Below are 25938 nucleotides of genomic sequence, written 5' to 3'. Positions count from 1 at the left end.
CCAGATAAAAGGCTTCCCTCCTTAAGGGCCGGCCCTTGTCTGCCACAGGACCACTAAGGAGCTCCAGGGGACAGCCACGGTGCACACACACCCAGGAGGCAGCAGGCAAGCGAAGGACCCAGGTATGCCCTGCATCTGAAACACACCTCAGGGCAGGTCGGCCTTCACCCAACAAACACCTGCAAGCACGTGCAGAGCCAGATCTCACGTGGCGGGCTTTCAGCTGGACAAAACACAGGAGAAAGCAAGCAGCCCAGGAAGAGGAGGTGGGTCACACTGCATCCTGAGAGCACAGAGGATGGGGAGCGATGCCTGGAGGCGTCTGACACATGAGCATCCTCCTCCATAGCACACACTTCCTAAACAACTAGTATGCTACAACAAGGGCAAGAAAACAAGGGATGTCACAGTATCACATAAGAGATCCCCCCAAAGAAGCCATTTAACTCCTAAGGGCTTACTAGATACTCTGGTATATGAAAAGATTCTAAGTGTACAGTTGCCACATGAACCACACTGTGTGGCCTGTGTGGCTTTACTCACGCACAGGCCTTGGCTCTCAGCAATGAGAGCACCATTCACAACCCTGACGTGGGGTGCCATGGCCAGGAGAGGGTTCAGGAAGGACCCTGCTCTCACCACGATGCTGAGTAGCCCTGTGAGGAGGGGAGAGCCTCGCTTCTCTGTCCCTCAGTGCCACCTCAACAGCAGACCAAGACTGCTCTCAACTTCCATTTTATTGAAACTAAAAGGACTTACTTGGTGATATCACACCTCTATGACAATGGGAACAGGCTGTTTCCAAACTCTCCCAGAACACTGGCATACTTGACCCCCCAAGACCTGAGCCAGTACAGGAGGAGGTCTGATAGAGCAGGCAGCCTCAGGACCCCACAGCAGAGAGCTGTGGTTCAGCTCCACTCTGTGACCCTACCAGGATGGGACCCCAAACACGAATAGCAGCACCTGCCTCAGACAGTTCCCATCTCACTGGACTTGGCAGACACCAGTCTCAGTGCAGGTGCTCCAGAAACATGTTGCCTGGTACAGAATCTCCGCCTCCTACGACCCCAGAGGGATGAGCAGGCGCCCAGCTGGACCACACCATCCCACTTCACATCACTGTGCTGCCCACAAGTTACACACGCAGCCTCTCAGCCTCCTGAAAGCCAGTGGCACATGTCCCAGGCATCTTGGCTGCCCCCAGTTCCCACGGGAGTGTGAAAGGCAGACCTGAGGTAACTGGATCCTCAACTGGAGAGCATGTGCCTGAAGAGGGGCACCCCAGAAGGGGCACCCGCGGGAAGGGGTCACTCTGCATCTGACTGTAGGACTAAAAAGCCCCAATTATGTAATTATTGTGATAAAAAACCTCTCCCAAGGGCTGCACTTCTGCAGACACCCCTTCTGGAAGGCCATCTGAGGTGGCACTGGCTGCTCAGCAGGGCAGAGGTACTAAGTGCACTCCAGTTCACCCCAAAATGTTTTACTATACTATTTGAATTCCACCTCCTTTTATTTTATATATATTCTGTTTTAGTTGTAGTTGGACACAATACCTTAATCTTATTTTTATGTGGTGCTGAGGATTGAACCCAGCGCCCCGCCCATGCTAGGCGAGCCCTCTACTGCTGAGCCACAACCCAGCCCCTCACCTCCTTTTTTTCATAATAATATTTCAATTGAACATTCCACGGTGCATGCCATCTGACACTTGTGGGTGGAATGAAGGACAGCTGTCCACAAGTGCTGGCCGGCTCCTGGCCTCAGGCTCTTCTGTACTCAGGTTGTAATTTTTAGTGAGAAAAAGGGTACATATACTAATACACTTCCATTTGTATTTTTTAAAGAATGGGGAAGGGTGAGAAACATATTTACACAAACCCACATGTACTATTTGAAAATGTGCAGAATACTTCTGAAAAAAGATAAATGGCAGGGCTGCTGCTGGGTCATGGAGGAAAGGAGATCTGTCATGGTGTAAGTTCTCAGGGACCGACCATTTCAGTTCTTTACCTCGGTGTTGAGGTACAGCTTTTTCAATTTAAAAATTAGTAAATAAAATAAGAATCAACACTCCCAGTCCCCAGACTCCATGACAAGCCTTGAGAATCCCCAGCCCTCCAGCCCTCCTCCCCCTCCTCTGGAACACCAAGGAACAGTACCCCTGCTACTGAAGCTTATGTTACAAATTCTCAATACTGTAAAACGTATCTAGGTCTTGATTATGCACATACATAAATGTTGATTTAGACACATAAACAATTTTAATAACAATTTTAAGTAAAGATCGTTTCAAAACATTATATGAACATTAGAAATGATGATTATGAAGATGTGGCAACATGGGAAAGGCTTGTGGCATAATATCAACTGGAAGAAAAGAGTGACAAAGCGCATCATCATTCCCACACCTTCTGTGGAAAGACAGGATGGGAGAATGGTAAGAAAACTGTGATGTGCAGCTGCTGCAGGCCACCCTGTGCTGGCTCCCAGCCAACCAGCCCCGCGGGGCCTCTTTGCATCTATAAGCAAGGTGCAGGTGAGTGCCATGCCCTGCTTTAGAGGTAAGCAAGGCTCCAAGGCCTGACTACAGGCACCCACCCAGAGCACTCTGTGGTAAGACCCCACTGTGACCCCACCCCAAGCCCATGGTCGTGTTCCTATACTACCCTGACCCCCAGGAAGCGAAGAGTCAAGGCAGCAAACGCCTGAAAGTTAAGGCCTCTTACTTTTCTACAACATGGTTACTCTACTTCCACAACCTAAAACAAACACATGGTGACACCTCAGGTCTAAAAATGGGTTTAAAAGGATCCTAACTACTCCTGACTGAGTTGGGTCCCTCGAAATTCACATGTGCTCAGTATTAGTTGTAGGGCCCATAAAAAAGGACAGGATTAGTGTCCTATGAGAAGACACATCAGAGCCTCAGCGTACCTGGACCCAAGCACTCATGTGTGCACTCTTGCCCACCCACGCCCACACATCGGGGCACAGGAAGGACTGGCATCTACAAGCAAGAGGCGGCTTCTTCCCAGAGACAGCATCAGCTGGCACCTGGATCCTGGACTTCCAGCCATCAAAGCTGTGAAGGAGAAGCGAGGATTGTGCAGCAGCCCACCTGCGGTGGTACTACTGCTGCCCAGCAGATGGGCACACAGACCTAGTTGTTCAGATTCTTACTGAAAACCAATGACATTCTGTCTTTAAGCATTTTATGCAGACTTGAACTTTTCCCTCTAAGACCAATTTGAACACAGTCTAAGACGAGGGCAGAGAACCTCCAGAGTTGTATTAACATCTCGAGTTGTCTAAAAACCAAAACCAAAGCCTCACCCCCACCTGACATTCAGAGGAAATGTGACATTCTTTACCTTCCTGTACAAAACCCAGACTCAGGCAGCTGGGGTGTGGCTCCGCAGTAGAGCACTTGCCTCCCACGTGTGAGGCACTGGGTTTAATCCTCAGCACCACATAAAAGTAAGTAAACAAAATAAAGATACTGCATTCATGTATAACTAAAAAATATTTAAAAAAAGAAAAACCCAAACTATTCTTCATTCTCAGCACCTGCTTTGAAGCTGAACTTCCTAGATTAGATCCAGGGGTAATAGCCACTGGCTCAGCCATGTCTCCTACTTCTGCGTTTCTATCATTGGGAATTCCTCCTGCTTCTTTAATCATTGATGATTTAATCCTGTATCAAACTTCTAAAACTGAACTCCTCGTGCCCTATTAAACAAAATACAGTGCAACACAAACCAGGTCCTACAGCAATCTGCTGGCTCCTACAGTGGCCAGCCCCTGGGCCTGTCTCCTCATCTGAAAAATGGGGACCACAAGCTCCTGCACCCTAATTACATAGGGTCAATGCCAAACAAACGAGCACTTTTCAAGGAAGGGATTTATCAATACCAGCCTTCATCCCTGCAGAGCACAGAAGGCACAGTGCGTTGACCAAGTGGAGCCAGTGTGTCACCAGGCAACAGGGTTCTATCACGCAAAAACAAGGCTGCATTCTTCCTTTTAATATTCTGAAACATAAACGCAGCACCTCAGAAACAGCTCCCCATGAGACAGCTCTGGTGACAACAGCCACAATATTGTACCCACTTGCACACAGCAGAAGCCCTCAGCAAGGGTACAAGGAGTCCATGATCACCAGTAAGCCCCTGTGTAAATCAGGTTAAGGGTTCAGCACAGACAGCAACGAGGTCACCAGCCTCCTCACGGCCTCGCGCATTCATGGGCTCCATCGTAGGCTGCTGCGGGGCAGGGTCAACAGGACCCCGCCGTTCTCTGCAGCCTTCTATCCATCTGGGCAGTAGCCGAGTGGTAGCCAGTCGGTAACTAGGACCTGCCCTGGGACACACGACCCCTGCTCTTGCTGGTTAGTTAAAGGCTGACTGACCTTCAGTGACCAGAGGCCCTAGGCCCAAAGGACTAGGTCTGTTTACCACCATGACAGGTCAAGAGTTGGGGCCAGGCTGGGAGAACACCAGGGTACCCAGGAGTTGGGTCTTGCCTGCTCCACCACCACCTTGATGGTGACTTGACCCTCCTGGGATGACAAATAACTCTTTCAGGCCCTCAAGGACCACAGAGGGCCCACAACAACAAAATCCAGAACAAAAACCCACCAGCCTCTCTTCCTTCACCTTCCTGCTTGATGTCTTTAACATACACCACTCCCTTCCTACCTGTAAGTTCTCAGACAGCACAAGGGGAATCGGCTGGCCTTGGCCCCCAGTGCCTTCCCTGGGAAAGCAGGGTAATCGACGAAGCATCCAGAAGAAAGTCCCATAGTGACAGGGCCTCCAGCCCCTGGAATAGAGAACAGTCTCAGACAAGGCCCCAAGGGGACAAAAGTAGAAGCAGACAGCCACTGAGCTTCAGGCCCTCTCTGGGCTCCTCCTCGGGTCACTCTCTCTTCCCCAGCCACCCACCACCACTTTATTTTCCCATGACCTGTGGAGAAGTGTCAGCTCCTGCCCAAGTGGCAGAAGCACAGAGACCACTGGTCAAGGTTCTGCCAGCAAGGACAGCAGAACAAAGGAAAGAGAAGCCATGGCGAGCAGATGGCTCAGGAGCCAACTCATGGAGGGCCAGTAGAGCCGGTCAATGATCCAGGGGTAGGGTTGAGGACAGGCAGAGCTGGGGACAGGCAGGACACTGCCATGGAAATAGGCTCATTAGCAAGGCTGAGACACCACCCTTGGCTCACACTCACACACCATTCCCAGGAGTGTGCACAAAGCTTAAAACTGAGGGGAAGATGAGGTAGGAGTCTGGTTCAAATCTAGTCTGACACTTACTGGCTATATGCCCTTTGACAAAATATGTAACTTGTACATTCTGTTAGTAAAACAAACTGATAACAGCACCAATCTGGTGAAGGAAACAAAATGCAGGAAGCCCCTAGAACAACACCTGATACAGAGTAAACACTAAATAATTGTATCACCAACACCACCACCATTATCACCATTACCACCACCAATACCACCACCATCATCATCATCACCATCACTACCACCACCATCAAAACTATCATTGTTATCACTGTCATCATCATCACCCTCAATGTTATCATCATCACATCATGATCACAACCATATCACCCCCTGTAGCTAAGAGAAGCCACACACCTCTCAGCTCTGGTCTAAAGCCTGCTTTCCTGATAAGAAGACACAAACCCTGGTGGCTGCCCTTCACCCCGTGAAAAGCCGAGAGGACTGGAGCTTAGATTCTTGCTGGCATCACTAAGCCGACGCCAACAACTACCTACCTCCAGACATCTCACAAGGGGAGGAAAATAATAAAACTGTTTGTTTAAAGGCCCTTGAGTCTGGTTTTCTGTTACCTGCAGAAAAAGTTTATGTCCTGACACCCCTTGACACAAGGTACCTGTGTCAACTAGTAAACTAGCAATACGGATAACTGCTAAAGGGCACGGAGCAAGAGAGCAACTCTGACAGCTAGAGGCTCCATTAACCCCACTGGCATTCCCTGAGAATGCTCCACATATGTCACAGGTCACTGGAATACAAGGACAAGTGATTTGTTGCCTCAGCCTACAAGAGATTCACAGTCTACACAGTAGAGGGTCAGACGGAACTCCAACAGCGGAAAAGAAGAAGAGGAGACAAAGAACAAATGCAAAGTGCTGCCCGGCACAGGAGCAGTGAACTCCCAGGGACTCTTCCACACTCTCTCCACTTTTCTTCTCTGATCCCTCAAACAGAGAAACATACCACAGTCTCATACTACTCATTTATTTGGCATCCTAGCCTGCAAAGAATATTAAGAGAAAAAATTTAATAGACTGACTTTTAAGACTCTTCCTTTGAACTGTAAAACAGCCAGGCACAGTGGTGCTCACGTGTAATCCTAGCATGTAATCCCTCCAGGCTGAGGCAGAGGAGCACCAAATTCAAGGCCAGCTGCAGCAACTTACCAAGGCCCTAAGCAACTTAGCAAGAACCTGTCCCTACATAAAAACGGCTGGGGATGTGACTCAGTATTTAAGTGCCCCTGGATTCAATCTCTGATACCAAAAATAAAAATAATAAATAAATATATCTTACAAACTTATAAATATTTTTCTTAACATTTGTATACTGGGGGTGGGAGGGAAAAGGAGGGAGCAGGGGACTAGCAAGGATGGTGGAATGTGATAGACATCATCATCCAAATACATGTATGAAGACATAAATTGGTGTCAACATACTTCATATACAACCAGAGATACAAAAAATTGTGCTGTATACATGTAATAAGAATTGTAAGGCATTCCACTGTCATTTAGTTTTTAAAAAATTTGAAAAAAAAAAAGAGTGCATACTGAAGGGCTGGGGTTGTGGCTCAGCAGTAGAGCGCTCGCCTAGCACATGCAAGGCGCCGAGTTCGATCCTCAGCACCACATAAAAATAAATAAATAAAAGTATTGTGTCCAAATAAAATATTTAAAGAAAAAAAAAGTGCATACTGAAAACCAGCACCCAATAGAAACAAGCATCTGAAAGAACCTTGAATGTTTCCCATGAAACTAAAAGTCTACCCTGGCTATTAAAAGGAATTTTTAACTTCCACCCAAGCATGTTCGGCTTGGCTGTTAAAGCCGACTAATGCTACATGAAGTTCAAGTGCCACATCTAGCAGTGAAAATGATACTCCAAAAGAGGATACTGGTGATGGGACAGAAGTCAGAAGGAGCCAGTGTGCTGCCTGAGGCTCTCCTGCTGCTTCCTGATGCCCAGAGACTGCGCTGATGAGCCACCATGGACAGCACTCCTCCTGGGAGTCTGCAGCCTGGGTGAGAACTGGTTAAGAGGTGACACAGGGCTGGGGATTTAGCTCAGTTGGTAGAGTGCTTTCCTTGCATGCACAAGGCCCTGGGTTCAATCCCCAGCACCATAGAAAAAAAGAAAGAAAGAAATTCAAAGATATTCCTCTTTTTTGGGGCTGGGGATGTGGCTCAAGCGGTAGCGCGCTCGCCTGGCATGCGTGCGGCCCGGGTTCGATCCTCAGCACCACATAACAAACGAAGATGTTGTGTCTGCCAAAAAATAAATAATAAATAGTTCTCTCTCTCTCTCTCTCTCTCTCTCTCTCTCTCTCTCTCTCTCTCTCTCTCTAAAAAAAAAAAAAAAAAAGAGGTGACACAAAGGTGGAAAAAGAAAGCCCAGCTGTCATAGATAGGACACATGTAAACAGTGCAGTCTGGGTTCGCTGATTCCATTATGTTTCCATTCCCCTAACTTCCACTAACACTCCTGCTGATGATCACAGAAACCCCTCAGTGAGAGAAGGACATGGAGACCAGAAACAAGAGGGAGGGAGCCGTGCCAAATCCCTGCAGTGCCACAGGAGAAGGCTGGGAAGGACAGCAGGGCTCTGCACCACCAGGGAAACCACAGAATGAAAAAAACGCAAACTAAGAGCCACAGCTGCAAACTAGTCCTGGGCTGAGGAGAGAACACTCTGGCTGAGGAGCTGACACCGAATATGAGTAACAACCACTCACTGTGTGACTGTCCTTAAAGAAACAAAACCAGAAAGAGGACCGTGACCACCCCAAGGAAGAGAGGAAAGTGTGGACAGGTGACATCCAGTGGCAAGTGCCCACTACGTGGCACTCACTGAGCAAGGCACTGAGGTCAGAGCTGGCTCAAAGACAACAGCCAGCCCTGCTGGGGCACACAGGCGAGACATGGGGACAAAAGCAGGCAAGTACCACATGGGAGGCCAGGTGGCAAGGGGTGCTGCAGAGAGAAACAGAGCAGAAGGACACCAAAGGGGTGTTCTCGGGTGAGCAGGGTTGTGCTGTTGATACAGCAGTCAGGAAACCCTGCTGAAGAGGCAGGTAGCATCGAAGCAGAGAACTAGAGAAAGTAAGTCACACAAAAACCCAGGGACAAGGGAAGTGAGTGCAAAGGCCCTGGGATGCTCCCAGGAGAGGAGGCAGCAAATGAGGCCAAGAGGAACAGGAGCCAGATGGCAACGGCCCTGGAAGGCCACAGCAGGCCTATGGCTGGCTGCCCGGTAGCATGCCATCACTGATGGCTTTGAGAAGTACTGGATCTCACTTTGAAAGGTCACTAACTGCTCTGTGGAGGAACCTGGACATAGGGGACTCATAGGGGACAGAGGCACAGGTGCTACACAGCACTATGTGGGGTGAGGCAGGCAGGAGGAGAGTAGAACGACAATGACAGCCTGGAGCTGCACTGAGCAACTGCTGCTGCATCCACAGCTGGAGCCACTCAGGAGAGAAACCAGGGTTCCTGAATCAAACCCGGGCGACCACCTTGAACCCAGGAACTGCCTTAAATACAGATGAAATTACACAGGGTGTGAAGAGACCCTCTCCCACATTCCTCAAGAAACTCGCCTCAACAGTTTACTCTGGGCCATGTGAAGCTGCAGCAGGAAGCCAAAATGGGGACCAACAGAGGTGGGTGAAGGGCACAGTCAGCACACGAGAGAACTGAAGACCACAGGCGCCCAAGCCCACGAGCTCCAGCCAGCCGTCAAGGAAGGAAACAGGCTCCAGTCCCCTGCATACCACAGGGAGGCCTGGGAGAAGGATGGGTGTCCCCACCACTGGCCCCAAGCGCTTGCACCCCATGCCACCACCTCCCACTGTGCCTAGAGTTAGAATCGGCAGAAACATTATTTTCCTGGCCAAGTCCCAATGGGATCATGGCACCTGTCAGACTGAGAGGTGCTCCCTCATTCCCCAAATGTTCACCATGCACCAGTTATGTGCCAGGTTCAGTCTTACACTGCGGCAAAAGGACCAACTGACCCAAAGTCCAGCCCCAACCTGGATGCCCTTTCAGCCTGGCTCTAGATGACAAGCTGCAGGGGGGGACCACAGATTGCTGGAGAGGCTCAAGCACCCCATCAACACTTCTATGGCTTCAGTGTATTCCCAAATCATATTTGGAGGTAGAGTATTTGAGAGGTCATTGGGGTTGGGCCCCCAGAACGGAAGAGATCTGAGCTGACATACACTTTCCCTCTGTCACCATGTCATGATGCATCAAGAAAGTTGCCACCATGCTCTTGGACCCAACCTTCATTCTTTGTAAGTCTCCTGGTCTCAGATATTTTGTTTTAGCAACAGAAAACCAACTAAGACAGACCTCTTTGAAGTACTTGCTCCTAAAACCACAAGAGCAAAGACAAAACCAGACCTTCAAAGGCATCCTGCCAGTCACTGGCTGCCACATCTCTCACACCTACATCCAGCAGCTGCTGGCACCCAGTTGTCCAGCTGGTGTAAGGAGCATCACTCTGGCTGAACTGGCACAGTAGACTCAGGCTCAGGGACCCAGCACTGCCCACACTCCCAGAGCAAGAGGATGTAAACTAAACCCTGAGTCAGAACGCAAAGCACTGGGGAGGACAGGCAGCCAGCCAGCCACACAAAAGAGCAGGGGCAGGGGCAGGCTGGGAGGGAGCAGAGGGCCAGGGTGCAGCAGGGATGGGGTGGAGGCACTGAGGGCAAGCAGGTGAGTGCAGCCTGGGCACCAAATGCACAGAGGTATGGCTAGAAAAGGAACCAGGTATGGTCGCTAAGTGGGGATCCATTTCCTCTCCACAAGGTTCCTTGCTTTTTGGTAGCTCTATCCTGTCCTGTCTTCCCTGAGGAGATTCCAGGGCAAGTGTGAATGAAAGCCTTCTCTGTCCCTCACATTTTCCTCTCTTCTGAGCTTGCCCTCACCCTTCAGTAAACATGATAAATATGCACGAGCACACACATGTGCACAAAGACCCAAGGCAGTGTTGCCAGCTTGGGTCCTATTGTGGCACAGGCTGCAGAGCCAGGGTATGGCCACTAGAGAGTAGCACTGGGCGGGCTGGCAGATTGCCAAGAAGGGAGGAGCAGCTCTTCAGAGCCAGCCTGCCAGGCCCAGGGCCAGCCTGCTGCTCCTAGCCCAGATGCTAAGTTCTCCAACAGAACCCACAGGAGACAAAACAACTTCCTCAGGCCTCTGAAGTGCACTAAGAATCCTGCTGCCTGCACTAACTAGAAACGTGAGACCAGGAGACAGGAAGCCTAGACCAGATCAACGCTGTCCCACCCTGCCCTGCCCCACAGCCAGGAGACTGAGCCTGCTGCTTGCTTAACCTTAGAAGCAATCTCCCCCACAGCAAACCAGCAAACAGGAGCAGGCAGGTAGTGTCTGGGGCCCTGGGGTGGGGCGGTTGGTGGGGATTAGTAACACAACATACAAAGGCAGCAATTATGCAAACATTTAAATAGACTGCTTTCCCTGGTCTGTTTCCTCAGGCCATGACTTTGTTTCCCAGCTGAAGCGACATATTTCTTTCATCCCCGAGCTCCTAACATGTTCTGGTTTTTATCCCCTATTCCTGCAACCCCTAGGTTCCAAGTTTGGATGGTTTGGCTCCCTCCTTCTCCCAGTCTACCCAACATCATGTCCAACCAACAAGACCCAGTTCCATCCAGCAGTGCCAGAAACTGACCACCCCACCTCACCCATCCCCAAGGCCTTCATCCTCCATCAACCACCCCTGGATCCCCTGCCCCTCCCTACCTCCATACCAACAAGGCTGCCCAAGGAATCTACCTAGTCCAGGGCCCCAGGCAATGCTCTGGTGAAATTCTTCAAGGTCCTTCCTTCCAAGCTTCACTAGTCCGGGTTCCAGACCTCCCAGAGGCTTCACACTGCGTCCAGAGGAAAGCAGAGAGCCTTCATCTGGCTTTCTCAATACTGGGACCTGGCCACTTCCCACCCGACTGGCTTTCTCCCTTTCTCCCCACCCCACCAAGGCCAGAGCTCCATAGCTGCTTGCCACTTCTCAAGCATTTCTGAAGCTCTCCCACCACAGGACCTTTGCACTCTTCTCCCTGGAAGGCCTTCCCCGTCTTCAAACACCTCCCTTCAAGGGTCTCAGCCAGAAAGCACCCTTTCAGGGTCTTGGCTGACCACCCAGAGCTACCTCTCGGCATAGCTGTGTCCTCCAGGCATGCCTGTGGACTTCCGCTGGCATCTGGAGTGCTGAGTGTATCTGCCCCTGAACACTAAAAGGCTAGCTCCTTGAAGGAAGGCCCTCAGGGCCGGCTCCCAACTCCTCACAGTGACTATTGACACAGCAGGGGCGCGAAACATACTGGCTGAAGGAGTAGACCCTGCGAACACCAAGGACCTTGCAAGTAGACCTGCTTCCTCTTCACAGCTGAGGAGACCAGGAGGATGAATCACTTGTTGAGTCAGTCACATAGGGTGAGGGCACAGCCAGCACGTGACTCCCCCTATCACAGCAGGCCCTGTACTGTCCTCCAGCCATGGACACTAAGGGCATCTGCCCACATCCAAACTGCCCAGGCACACGGCTCCACACCTGGCCACCTTCCGCCCAGGGCCAGACAACCCTCCTGATCCAAGGCCAGACTAGATGCTCCCTCAGGGAAGCAGGAACATGACTGGACGCTGGTCCCACTCCTCCAAGAGCAGGGTGCCGCCTCTTCTACTGTCTGAATGCTCCACACAGTGCGCCCTCCAGGCCCTCCGCTACGAGGAGTCGCTCAGCAGCTCTCAGGAAACCGCGTGTTTTGCACATTGCCAAATCATACTCCCCTTCACCAGACACACGTGACAAACAGGACGCCTCTAAGTGTCATTTTCTCAGGTTTCAAACAGGCAGTCTCTGTGTGAGTAAATATTGAGTCAATGCTAAGAGGGGAATGAGCTGTTAAGTTCTATTTGCTACTTTCTTCCCCAGGCTCCTAGCAGCACAAGCTAAACAAAGCAGCACTCGCTGGACGGTGATATGCAGCAGGCACGATCGTTCTGTGGCACTTCGCACATCAGCAATTTGCTTCTCCGAAGTCGGCAAATATTTGCCACTTAAGTTTTTACGTAATGTGAAAGGAATATGTTCCACTCTTCTCAGAGCTACCTTACAGGCCTTAGGAAACAGGCAATTTACCCACTATGTTTTCTCTTACCACTAAATATAAATCCAGTACAGTTTAAGCTCTGACTTTAACTTTTGGCTTTAGATTGTACTATTTAAATAGAATTCTGAAGAAAGAAAAAATCCATAATTGAACCAACCTCACAAAGGAATCTGACTTCTACATGCTAACCTTTTGACTTACCCATACATATTCATTCTCTTACAACCCTGGAAGCTTCATTTATAAGTATGATTTTAATTTCCAAAAGTTGCTCCAATGACCAAATCCACAAGGAAATTCTAGCTGGTGAGCAGAGCCTGACTAGACCAGAACTCCCACCAAGCACATCTTGTTTCCCTCGGACACCTCCTAACCTCTCGCCTTTTAGAAACCTCTGAGCACAACAGGAAGCTGTCTGAGAACAACCTCGATTTATCATTCAGCACTAAAGTTACCATACCATAATAATCAACATCAGAAAAATCAAGTTAGAGAGTAAGTAGGCCAGTGAAAATAAAATAACAATAATAAAAGTAAACGACATCTGTGAGCATACTATGTGCTAGGCCCTCTCACCTAAGCATGTTACATGCACCGTCCCACTCAATCTGCAAACTCAGTCCTGCCATCAGCACGTCTTCCAGATGCACAAGGACCCTGAGGCCCGGGACCTCTCCACGCGCTCAGGATCTCCACAGAGGCAGACCAAATCTAGGGCCTGACCCACAAGCACCATGGGGTTCTGCCCCTCCCCTGCCTCAGCTGCTCCCAGACCCTGCAAAGAAGGCACACCGCACGCTTGCAAAGGAAGCATCTGAAATACGGATAAACCACAGCCCATGCTCCTGCAAGAACAGTCTGCCTTTATTTCCTATTTTGGTGGATGGGACCTCTAGCTGCCCAGTTCTTACGCCAAACTCACAGGAGCCATCCTGTACTATTCCCTCTCTCCCACCTACATCTAGGGCCATTCTGCAAATGTTATCATCAGAGGTTCAGATACTGAAGTTTTCAAGTTGTCTGTAAATAACAGAAAACAAGGAATAACCTAGGGAGCTGGAGAAATAAATTATGTGATATGCATCCAAGGGATGCCCCCTGACCTGTTATAGGAAAACATATAGTTAAATATTACCTTTCATGTGGCAAAAATATATATATTGTAAGGGGCAGGGGCTATAGCTCAGTGGTAGAGTGCTTGCCTAATTCATGTGAGGTACCTCATGTACCTCAGCACCACATGTAAATAAAGGTTAAAATATACATACGTGTGTGTGTGTGTGTGTGTGTGTGTGTGTGTGGAGGCTCAAAAGTTTCTACAAATTGCTTTTTTTTTTTTCCTGCAGTACTGGGGACTGAGCACAGTGCCTCCTACATGCCAGGCAAGCACTCTACTACTGAAGTACACCCAGCCCTTTTTATTTTTATATTGAATCAGGGTCTCACTAAGTAACTGAGGCCTCGGCCTCCTGAGCACCTGGGATTACAGATATGTACCACCATGTCTAGCTGTCACTTCTTAATTATCAAGGGAAAAAGAGTAACTTTTCAGTGTGCAGAGCTGGCAGCACCACCTCCATCAAGTGGCCAGAGTCAGTATGACCATGTTAGGACAAACCGACCTCACGCCTCCTGCTATGATGACCAAGAACACAAATCTCTTACATGATACTCCTGCCAAAAAACTTATCAACCTGGATCTCATCATGAGGAAACAGCAAACTCAGGGACATTCTACCAAATAACTGCCTGTACTCACTCTATAAAAATGTCAAGATCAAAAACCACAATGAAAAGCTAAGCATATGGGGACTGAAAGGAATGTACCAGCCAGCTTGGGTTCCGTACTAGGGACAAAGTGATAAAGAATGGCACAGTGTGACTATGGACGACAGATTATTACAGCAGTATTGTTAAAATAGAATGGTGCCCAGTGGTTCGGGAGGCTAAGATAGGAGGATCAGAAGTTCAAAGCCAGCCTCAGCAAAAGTGAGGAGCTAAGCAATTCAGTGAGACCCTGTCTATAAATAAAATACAAAATTGGGCTGGGATGTGGCTCAGTGGTCGAGTGGCCCTGAGTTCAATCAATCCCCAGTACAAAAAACAACAAAAAACAGTACAATGTCTATGTTGAATTGCTTTACTTGAAAATTGCACTACGATTACTTGAGAAGATATCTTCACTCTTGGAAAATTTACAATAAAGTTTTCCAGAGTAGAAGAGGATATCTCCAACTGAGTTTCAAATGGCTCAGGAAAAAATACACACATACAAACACATGTAGAGAATGGTGAATCTGGGAGAGGGCAAACTGAGTGGCCATTTCTCTGCAACAATAAACGACATCAAAATACAATGTTTAACACAATGTGCACACTAGCTCTCTCTGGAAGAAGACATCTGGAATAATGAAAAGGAGGGAAGTGGAGCCCGAGACAGGGCGAGAGGCTCTGGCTCACTCTCACTTACCCCTTCTGTGCTTTGTAATACTGTGACACATACGTGTGTCACTGAGTCAAAAAATAAATGAAACAAAGCAGAGGAAATCCCCTCAGAACTGGAGCTGTGTATCAGAAGCTTTTCAGACTTTTCCAGAGCTCCCCTCCTTCATGGCTCCGAACTACGTCCTGCCCTCTCTCTACCTTCTGCCTCACAGCCTCAGCCCCAGCCTCCTGAGCACAAGGGCTGGGTAAGCCCTCCCCGCATGCACATGCCCCAATCGCCACCTCCTGGCCCAGCCAAGCACTGCACCTTCCACCATCCAGCAAACACCCAGTGCAGAGTGGCACTCACAACAGAGCTTCCTGAGAGTGGGGTTCTGCCAGAGGAACCTGAGGGCGAGCACACACCTCAGGGTCTGGCCACAACGCTGCTCTGGGGAAGACCAGCACTGGTGACTGCCCTCCCCAACCCCCAGCCTGCACCCAGGACCCACAGGGGCCTAGCTGTCTGTCTCCCCACCCTCTGATCCCTCTGCTTTCTGGCGGGAAAGCAGTCAGCAGAGCAGGAGGGTGGTAACCAGCCAGCCCTCGCCCTGTGAGCCAGCCTTCAACCCATGCTTATGAAAACAAACACAGCCACCTAGCCAGCCTGAAGGAGCCGCAGAGGACAGCAGGAGAGGTCCATCCAGGCGCAGAGGAAGAAGAAGCTGGAAAGGCACTAACAGAGCCCCTCACAGGACGCTGTCAGCATCCCTGGTGTCCTAGCAGGCTCTGGCATGGGAACGGAGCACAGCAACCCCTATGAGGCACTCACACAGGGACATGTGCATTATGTACCATGCCCGGCGTCTCCTTTAGAATGGCCAATGGCGTCCTCCAGCCTGCAGGGACTCACCAAGGTCTGTGTGGGGGCCCGCGAGCAACTGCTTGAACTTGTCCAGACGATAAGCCTCTCTCTCGCTCAGAGCAGAGCCTCCAAGGGTGCTCACGTCAGACGTCCCACCCAGTGCAGCGGTGGCCGAGTGGGGAAGAGACTGAGACCTCTGTAGAGGGATCACGTTGCTGGCAGTTTCTGCAAGAGTGAGAACAGGGAAAGGTGAGGGTGAGCCTCCTGCCCACTGCTGCCCACATCCTCCTCCTGCATCAAGGTGGCCTCTCACTTGCAGTGCCACCGTCCCTTGGTGGCTTGCAGGGCTCACCCAGACCTATACGTGGGCAGAGAGCCTCCAGTAACATCTAACAAGAAAAGATGCAGCCTGCCAAGGCAGGAGAACAGTGAGGGAGGAACCAAGACACACCAAGAGCACCTCCTGCTATCTCCAGGGCACCTCTGACGCCACTGCCTCCAGACTCCCCTGGCCTGCCCACTTCCCAGACCTTGTCACAGCCCTGGGGAGGAAGGCTGGGAAGAGAACAGCATCTCAAGGAAGCCAAGGCAGCCAGGCAGGCAAGGGAGGGCTGCAGTGGCAGCAAAGTCCAGGCCCCCACCCCCACCCACCAGGGCATCTCCTGCTGCTACACCCCTGGGACCCTTGGGCTCTCTGGGACACTGGGGATGGCATAACAGTATGCTACATCCAGGAACCTGGGCCAGGGACAGCCACGAAAAGGAGCTCAGGGCTTCCAGGTCACACAGCAGTACTACCTCAGACCAACCGGCAAGAGGCTCTGTGGGCTCTGACTCCTAGTCTAAATCCCACCCAGCAGCCTCATCTTCCAAAAAACAGAATACAAGAGGAAGCAAGAATGCACGCCAGGGAATGGCGCAAAGCTCAGCTCCGTGGAGCCAGCAGGTCCACTGGCAGCAGCTGCAGAGGGGCAGGGCACGAGTGCTACCCTGCAGCTCGTCCTGCCCAGCAGCCTCCTCCCCTCACAATCTGGCCAGGTGGCTGCTTGTACCTTCGCATCGGGACCTTTGCATCGCCCCACAGCGCAGGGCCGGTGAGCCCAAGGCTGGTGAGCCCAGGGCCTACCACTGCACCACACTGCATGTTCAATCCAGCTGCCCTGCAGGGCTGAAGACCAAGGCTGACTACGGCAGGCAGGCCACAGGTACTCGCAGATGATGTTGAGGTCCCCAAGGCAGCACACAGGAAGGCAGAAGCACAGATGCCCGTGAACACAATCACTGGAACTGGACTGTGCCCCACAGGACAAAAGGGTTTAGGATGCTCAGAAGGGCAAAACACTGTTCCTATCAGCAGAAAAGTAAAATGGAACTTCAGGTTGATGGCCTGAGCAGCCTGCGTGAGGGCCCTGAGGGGCGATGCACAGGGCCCAAGCGAAGCACGCACAAGCAGCTACACAGGATACCAAGAAGAACACACAGCTGGGGCACCATCCTGCCTTCAGAGACCTGCAAAGTGCACAGAGGCAGGACGGTCAGACACAGCCCTGCCCAGAGAGACTGTTTCAGACCCTAAAGCCTTGACCTTCTGAGCCTGGACACCAACAGACATCCCCTCCTCCCTGAAGACTTCCATGACCTTACCCTGCACCCTCTACAACAAGACAAAATGGGGTCTCTGGCTCCTGGACACTCTACATTTCATCCACTCACAAATTTGCCTGACCCCACTAATACTCACCCAAGCTATGATCTTAAGTCCCTGAAAACAACAGAAGTGTGCCATCTTCATGCCACTGCTGAGGAAAATGTCCAGTGATCTCAGAGGCCAGGACCGGGGGATCGAGCACACCTACTCTCCCCCTACACTGCACAGCTTCTGCTCCCAGCCACCAATGCGACCAGTGTCCCCAGCAGGTGCCTCCGATTTCAGGGCTCCACAGGCTCACTGCTACAGATACAAGAGACTGATCAGTCTCTGTTGGGGGCAGAGGCTGCCCTGAGCAATGCGGGATGCTAAGTAGTATCTCCAGCCCTGTACCACACACAGTTACATACATATACACCTGATGTGTCCAGAGACAGTGCCCCAGGGCCCTGTGGGCAGGATCACCTTGATGAGAACCCCTTCTCTATGGGGTAGGGCCAGCAGCTAATAGCAGGGTTCCAAGCCAGGTGTCCTGGACCTGAACACCAGTCCCACCACTCAGGGAACAGCCCTAGGCCTCTCAATGCCTCATCCATGAAAGAGGACTAGACAACATGCCTTCCCTCCTAGAAGACATGAGGTTAAGGAGCTACTGCAAAGTTGTTTATTAAAGGGCTAGCGGCAGCAAATGATCAATAAATACTATTATTATTTTGTTGTTGTTGTTGTTGTTGTATTGAAGTGCCGAAAAAAAAGCTTGCTCAGAAAGCAGACATGGGAGAGATGACCAACCCCATGGCAGGCGAAGGCCAAAGCAAGGAGTTCAAGAGCCCTCTCCCAGCCACACAGTTCCTTGGGCACTATCACTTTGCTTTCTTTGCAGGAGGTGGCATGCTGGGTGACATCCCATGGTTCCCCCAGCTGGATGGATGCATTCTGAGCTTGCATCTGCTCAGGATATCCCACCATACAACTCCTAGTCCTGCCCACTCTCAGCCCTGGCATCTGGAGTGTGGAAGACCATCACTAACAGAGGCAGCTGTCACAAACTCAACCCAGACCCCCAGGGGCTTGAGAAGCGGCCCTCACAGCTTGTCAAGTTTCAACATCAGCACAGTCTGTGAGCAGGCAACACCGGGAGTGCCACAGCTGAAAGCACCCTGGCAGGACTAAGCATGGGAAGGTAGGAAGCGTGTACTTCCATCATCATCAGGACTTTCAATCAACTGCAAGAGCCACATCTGGCTGTCCATCCGTAAGCTTAAAGACTTTCAAATTTGCTACATTCCAATACTGAAAAATGATCATGTGAAATAACTCATACATTCTAGCTCAAGAGACATGGAACATTTTAGAAGTTCATTAATTCCCAGAAGGCGTTTTTGAAAACTAGACCAGGTACGAAGCGCAGGTCTGCATCCAAGGCTACCATGATGATTCTGGCTTTCTCATCTGTAAATGCGGAGACAGCACCCTAAACCTGAGGAAGGGATGCAAGACAGCCTTCGGCACAGCCAGCATCTTTCAGAGGAAGATGGGGATCCCACAAGACACCACGCTCCTCAGTGGCCCTCTTGGGAATCACCCCAAAAACCACCAGCCCTGTCACTTCCTCTGGAGGAAAGTGACAGCTCAGAGGAGCAAAGAAAAGCACATCAGGACCTGAAGGGAAAAGCGCAGACCACCTCCCCTGCCTGAGGACACTGCAGCCCTATGGAAGGTGACCTTCTGGCTGGGAGTCCTGCATAAGAACAACAGGCACCCTCTCATCTCCTGTCTCCCAGGACGAAAGGCATGTCACTACCTTGGTGCGCCCCGCCTACCTTCGGGACAGGATGTGTGGCTCTCGCTGACGGACTTCACCAGCCGGAGGTCCACGCTTGGAGCTGTGAGCGGCTCTGCTGCAGGCACTGGTTCCTGCATGGGCACTGGCTCCTCCTGCAGCACAGGCCGGGCCTGCCGCTGGCTGTGGTTGCGCAGGACGCGGTGGGCTGTCTCCATGACCACCTCAGTGTTCAGGCTCTCGGCCGCCATGGCCAGGAGCTCGTCATCATCTTCCCCAGCATCCCAGGCATCACTAGTGTTGCTCTCGAACTCCTGGAAGGTGCTGACCCTCTTGGCCTTCACTGGGGTGGTTGGCACCTTGGGTGTGGACTTGAGCAAACTGCAAAGCAAAGGCATCGTTACTGCACCCACTCAGAGGAGCGGCAGCACACGTCCTAAATCAGCAGGAGAGAGCCCCCACTCAGGAAGGCGCTCAGTCTAGAGGAAGGTGCTGTGAGGACTCAAACACGGGTCACACAGAGAGCAAAATGAAACGAGGCAAAGTGCAGGAGGACCCAGCCACGGCAAGGAGAAGGTTTTTAGGGCAGCCAAGCTGAGCAGCCGCTGCCATCCCACCCACGGAGCCCCACTAGGAAGCACAGGACTTTGGGGCAATGCCATTCAGACTCACAGCCTGAACTCACTTAGGTCTGGACCGCAAACACAGTTGCATGCTCCCAGCACCTCAGCAAAGCTCCCACAGCAGCGGCTGAGGGGCTGGGGCAGCAAGGACTGTGCAGAGAGCACAGCCTGTGGTGCGCACGTTTGGAAACAGTATCATTAAAGGAGACTCCCCAGAAATGTGACAACATACAACATCTGCCCTGCAGATGTCAGGAAGCGAGCACACAGGTGAGTGCTGCAGCCACACCAGAACCCTCCCACAAGTACCCACCAAGACCCACTCCCTCTGCTCCCACCTGCTGTGGTGTAGCAGCAAGGACCAGGGCAGCAGGCAAGAGAGGGGGAGTCAGATGAGCCTCCAGGAACGACCTGAAGCCAGGCTGCACCAGTTAACAGCACCAGCTCCCTGTCCTGCAAGGCTCCACCCCCAACCCACATGCAGCTGCAGCCTTCGTGTCGCCTGCCCCACTGCAGGATGAGCTAGGCAAGGACGGCGGTGTCTCGCAAGAAGCAGTTGCCTGGTCCACGTTTGCCAAATGAGAGGCTACTTTCCCTGCCCTTGGGAGTCTCAGTGAGCTGGAGGACAGCAGGAAGACTCTGGCTACCCCAGCCCTCCTCAAAGCAGCTGTGAAGCCAAAAGTGAAAGGAAACGTCACTTACGTGCCATGTAACAGTGGATCAAAAGGTGGGTGCTGGGCTCCATACACATGCTGGATGCTAACAAAAAGGAGAAAACAAATCAGATTTTCTTTGGCGTTGCTGAGAGCCCACCACTGACTCAGGAGAAGGGCCAGCTCCTCATAAGCCACACCACTGTGGAAGCAGCGACTCACGGGCCACCACAACCCTCCTCCATGCAAGGTCCTAAGGGCAGGTCGAGGAGGAATGCGTGGCACCACAGAGGCCCACCCACCACACACAAGCAGGGCATTTAGGCCCTTCCTGAGAACGGGCCCACACAGGCACCACAGCCCTCCAGGCACCACCACAGAACTCAGGCACCCACTGAGAGACGAGGCCCTTGGGGGCACTGTCCGTCACACAAGCTGTTCACAAACACATACAAATGCCTGTCTGGGAATTCTCGTCACTTTGTCTGAATGTCAAACGCTGCACCACCAAAAGAACATAATGTTTCCAAAGAATTAATGGTTTTATATAACCCTTAGGTTTATCACGGTACACTGGAAAACAGATGGAAACAAAATACCCCTCACGGTAGACATGGTGGCCGGCTGAGCCTTCCCTTGGCTGACTTCAGCTGGGACAGCCTCATAATGCGGTCAGGTCAGGGAGAAAGAACAGAGGCCACTGTTTTTCTAACAAAAACAGACAAGCTAGAGGCTGGGGACATGGCTCAGTGGTAGAGCACTACCCTAGCACAAGCAAGGCCCTAGGTTCCATCCCCAGCACAGCCAAACAAAAAAAAGCTGGCTTAGCCAGCACGCTCAGCCCTTGGCGCCCCACTCCACCCCTCCTCCTGGCCACAGGAAAAGCCTGGGACCCCAGACACCCCACAAGAATGAGAAGTAAATATGAGACACAAATCCACCCAAGAAGAGTGGCAAGACAGGAGATGGAAACAGCAGGTCTGCCTGACCATCTCCCTTGACTCCAGGAACATGAAATAAACAAGTCCCTACTTGTTGAAGCCACCATCAGACACCCTAACTGACATGGTCCACAAAGCAGGGAAAAGGCACTGTGACCCAGTATAGTACCTTGTGGGCAATACGAGAAGATACTCACAGAGAGAAGTGAACACTGTCATTCTCTCAAAAAAAAAGAAACACTGTGTTAGTCAGGAAAAGATCATGACTACTTCCTCCTATCATTACTTTATTCTTCCTCAGTTTTAACTACCTCATACGTATTGGATGCACAAAAAAATATATGCACCGTAAGTAGATTCAAAAGAACAACACAGGGCAAAGAGTACTCTTCACCTCTGCAAGTCCTTGTGAATCTATAACTGTTCACAATAGAAAGTTTCTAGAACCACAGGAATAGAGGGAGGACCAGCTACCCCGTCACTGGCCTGACCACCCCTTAGACAATATGACTTCCAACTTCACATTTTGCCACCATATGGCCACAATATAATGGATTCAACCAATGTCGACTGGGGAACACTCGAGCCACGTAAAACTGACTACAAAAATACCAACACACCTCTGGAGACAAGAACTCACACACCACTCTGAGAGACTCTTGAGGATGTGGTCCTGGGGACATAGGCTCCCAAACAAGGGGGCTGTTGTCCACCCTGCCAACGAACAGTTCAGGGGTTGGCGGGCCACCAATTGTTGCTAAGTAGACAGGAGAGTGCCCTCAGTCTTGGCCATGTGCCTCCTAATGAGGAGTAAGGCTGGCAGCTTCTAGGCCTCTTGTTCACAGGCACCTCTTTTTTTGTGTGTGTGAACTGTTCATACCCTTGTGTCCATTGCTAACAAGAGTTCACCTTCTTACCAATTTTTAAAAGCCCCTTAATAAAAAAGAATTGCTTCTTGATCATTCAGGCATTATAGCAGGCAAAATAGCAGACCCACAAAAGATGTCCATGTCCCAGTGCCCAGAAGCTGTGGATGTAAGTTAGATGGCAAAGGGGGCTTTGCAATTTTGATTAAAAATATACACAATGAGATAGGAGAGTATCCTGGGTTTTCCAGGTGGGCCAACTCTAATCCACTTGAAAGCAGAACCCTTTCTACCAACTATGGCCAAAGGGACTGGAGACAGACATAACTATGAAAGAGGCCAGAGAGAGACGGATCATTTCCGGCTTCAAAGACGGAGAAAGGCCTCACACACCAGGGCGCATGGGCACCTCCAGAAGCTGGAGAGGGAAAGAAAAGGGTTCTCCCTGGAGCCTCCAGAAGGAGATCCTATTGACAGCTTGATTTTGGCCCAGAGAGACCTTTGTCAGACTTCTGACATCCAGAGTCCTAAGATGACACATACATTGTTGTAAGGCAATAAGTTTTTGCCAATTTGTTAGAGTAGCAAAGGAAAATGAACACCAGTGACAAATCTGTTTTCCTAGTCACCGGTGACAAGGTCCACCACTCTTGTCTCCTTCACATAGGATCCACTTTGGTGACCACAAGGGGAAGACCCCCCCCTTCTGAAACTGCATAAATTCCCAACTATGTGCTTTTTCACACTTCCATTTTTTTCACATCTTTAACCCTTATTTTAAAATCCATCTATAATTTGCTTTATTTCACTACATAGTGTTTATTAGGAAACTTTTTTAAAAATCAATTGTTCTAATACCACTTATTATAAGCTCTCCTCCCAACTGGCTTGAGGATGTCATCTTTCATATACATTAAAATATTACCTTGGGGCTAGGGTGGTAGCTCAGTGGTACAGTGCTTGTGTGGCACATCTCACTGGGTTCCAGCCTCAGACCCACATAAAAATAAATAAAATATAAGTACTATGTCCATCTACAATTAAAAATATTTTTAAAAAACATTACATTGGGTCATTTTGCAGTGTTTTACTTTCTATTCATTTCTATGCCTGTAGCAGAACATTTTTCAGTAAAATGTAACAAACATTGTTGGATATCAACTCTATGACAGGATGAAGGAAGCAAAAATAAGTACAATACAATCCAAATCATTAAGGATTTTATAACAGCTTCAGAAGCAAAAAATAAGGTGGCCTATGTCATGCTCTATGGTAGTTCCTACGAGACACACCATGGGAACACTGACACCCAGTCTTGGGTTTTTCTTGACACCTAGACCTAGAAAAATGTACCAGGTAGAAAATTCTAGGTGAAGAGAGCAGATGCATGAGGTCTGAGGGCAAAGCAGAGGATGAACGAGGCAGGGAATAAAAGTGGCATCTAGGGGCCACCGCCACAGTGAGCAGGAACATGCTCATGTCAGGCTTCCCTGATCCTGAGCCCAGGAAGGCTTCACTCCACAGAGGATGGACACCAGGAAGTGAAGGGAATTCAAAGAGCCTGGCTACAACTCTTGACTTCCAAGTAAGTCAGTAAGAGAACAGAGTGATTTCAGAAGACAATTCTAAAGGAACTCCAAACACCACATTTACTTCTGCACATATCAGGATAAGATTTGCCCTCACGCTGAAAAAGAAACCAGAAAGCTCAGATCCATCTGCTCAGCCAATAAAGACCTGCCCTATGCCAGGCACTGTCCTGAGTGCTGATGTCGTAGCCACCACAGGCCATGGACCAGGGCAGTGACAGGGGCTGGATCAATGCTTTTACAAAAGGAATGATGCATACCGAGAAGCAGAGGGACGGACCCATGACCACAACTCGGCTTCAGCCAGTCTCAACAGCCTGCATGTTTGCTCCAAGCTCCTGCAAGCCAGAAGACATCAAGAACAGTCGTCTCAAGCAGAGATTCCACTTACTCGGAATCCAACATGTCAGTTCCTTTGGTCCCCATAAACCAACAAGGCACAGATATGACTACTGCCATCCAAGATGGAAACCTGAGGTCTTCCCTGAGTCACAAGTCCCTGCAGGTGGCGAGGCCAGCTTAATGATACCTAAAATGTGAGAAACATCCACACAAGCATCACCCAGAGATTGAGTTCCACCAGATCCTAACACTCTGTCACCCAGAGCTGAAGTCCTCCTCAGTCCCACTCCCTTTCCTGCATCCTCAGAGGCAGCTGCCAAGTACTTAGCATGCATAATGCCCAGACAGGTGCTTCCGCCTTGGGGAACACTCCAGAGAGTGTGTGCAACAGGTCTCCGCGCTGCATGCTATGTTAATATCACCGTCACACGTGTACCTTTTGCAACCTGGCTTTCAGGCTTGTTTTTCATGCAGGAACGTCAACACGTGCAGTTTGGTTCTGTTCTGCAGGGTTTCACTGAGTACCAGTGAGAGGGGGCACTCCAGCAGTAAACCAACTCTTCAAATGAAATGTCACACAGAAACACTCAACGGGCGAAGCTGAGCTGCTCTGATACAGGCAGGAGCAGCAGGAGTCGGCCCACCCCACCCAAAGGAAGAGAGGAACTCAGCACCACGGCGGGACTGCAGGCGAGGGCAGCACTGGCTGGTTGTCTCCTCAAAATCTATGACTAACTAGAACAAATAATAAATTTGTACATAGTTTTTTAAAAAAGAGGAATAATAGCAAAACCAAAAGAACAAAGAGGACAATGTTACCAAGACTGACTGAAAGGAAGAGAAAGAAGACTCAAATTACTAAAACCAGAAGCAAAGAGGAGATTGTTAACCTGACAGAAATGTTTTTAAGAACTATACCAGAAGATAGTGGACCACTACACACCAACACATTAGGTAACTGAGATGAAATGGACAAAGCCCAGGAAGACAAATCATCAAAATTTATCCACAGAGAAACAGAAAAAATGTTTAGACGCACAGAATGCAAAGAAACTGAATTAGTAGCCAAAACACTCCCCACAGGACAAAGTCCAGGCCCACGGCTGCACCGGAATGCAAGGTTGGCTTCACTACCCAACTCACTCAATGCCACACACCACGTGAAAAGAAAGGATAAAACCACATAATCACCTACATAAATACAGAAAAGCATCTGACAAAAATGGCACCATTTCATGATAAAAATTCTCAACAAGCCAGGATGAGAAGGTATCATCTTCAAACTCCAAAGCTAACACTCCGCTGGTGAAGGACTAAAGATTGTCCTCCTAAGTGCAGGAAGGGGACAAGCCTAACTGCTCTTCTCACTCTCCCTTGGCACTGTACCAGAGGTCCCACTTAGGCAAATCATACGAGAAATAAAGGGTATCTATATGGCTAGAGTAATACTACCTGACAAGAAAAATAATCCTGTATTTAGGAGGTCCTAAGGAACTCACTAAAAATCTATTAGAACTAAAAAACAAGGTTTCAGGATACAAGATCAACACACAAAAGTCAACTACAATACTACACATGTGCAAAAAAAAAAAAAAATCCAAAAATAAAATTAAGAAAATAATCCCAGGGCTGGGGTTGTGGCTCAGTGGTAGAGCGCTCGCCTCGCACATGCGAGACCCTGGATTGGATCCTCAGCACCACATAAAAAATAAATAAGTGAAATAAAGGTATTGTGTCCAACTACAACTAAAACATAAATATTTAA

General features: G+C 50.0%; 1 protein-coding gene across 3 annotated transcripts in view; it reads right to left on the bottom strand.

Moving 5' to 3' along the window:
- Positions 1-25938, bottom strand: part of Tbc1d22a (TBC1 domain family member 22A) — a 311077-nt gene that overhangs the window by 266432 nt on the left and 18707 nt on the right. For all 3 annotated transcript variants that reach the window (XM_046429244.2, XM_046429243.2, XM_046429242.2), the window contains exons 2-4: positions 20485-20541; positions 19200-19540; positions 15777-15953 (exon numbers count right to left, since the gene is read on the bottom strand). In XM_046429244.2, coding sequence (XP_046285200.1) covers positions 15777-15953; positions 19200-19540; positions 20485-20541 — 575 coding nt within the window. The remainder of the gene's footprint in view (positions 1-15776; positions 15954-19199; positions 19541-20484; positions 20542-25938) is intronic.

The sequence above is a fragment of the Marmota monax genome, unplaced genomic scaffold (assembly GCF_021218885.2).
Source record: "Marmota monax isolate L192 unplaced genomic scaffold, Marmota_monax_Labrador192_F-V1.1 WCK01_AAM20220418_F8-fsc00051, whole genome shotgun sequence".
NCBI classification, from domain to species: Eukaryota; Metazoa; Chordata; class Mammalia; order Rodentia; family Sciuridae; genus Marmota; species Marmota monax.
The sequence above is the reverse complement of the archived record's forward strand: the minus strand, read 5'-3'. Positions and strand labels throughout refer to the sequence as shown.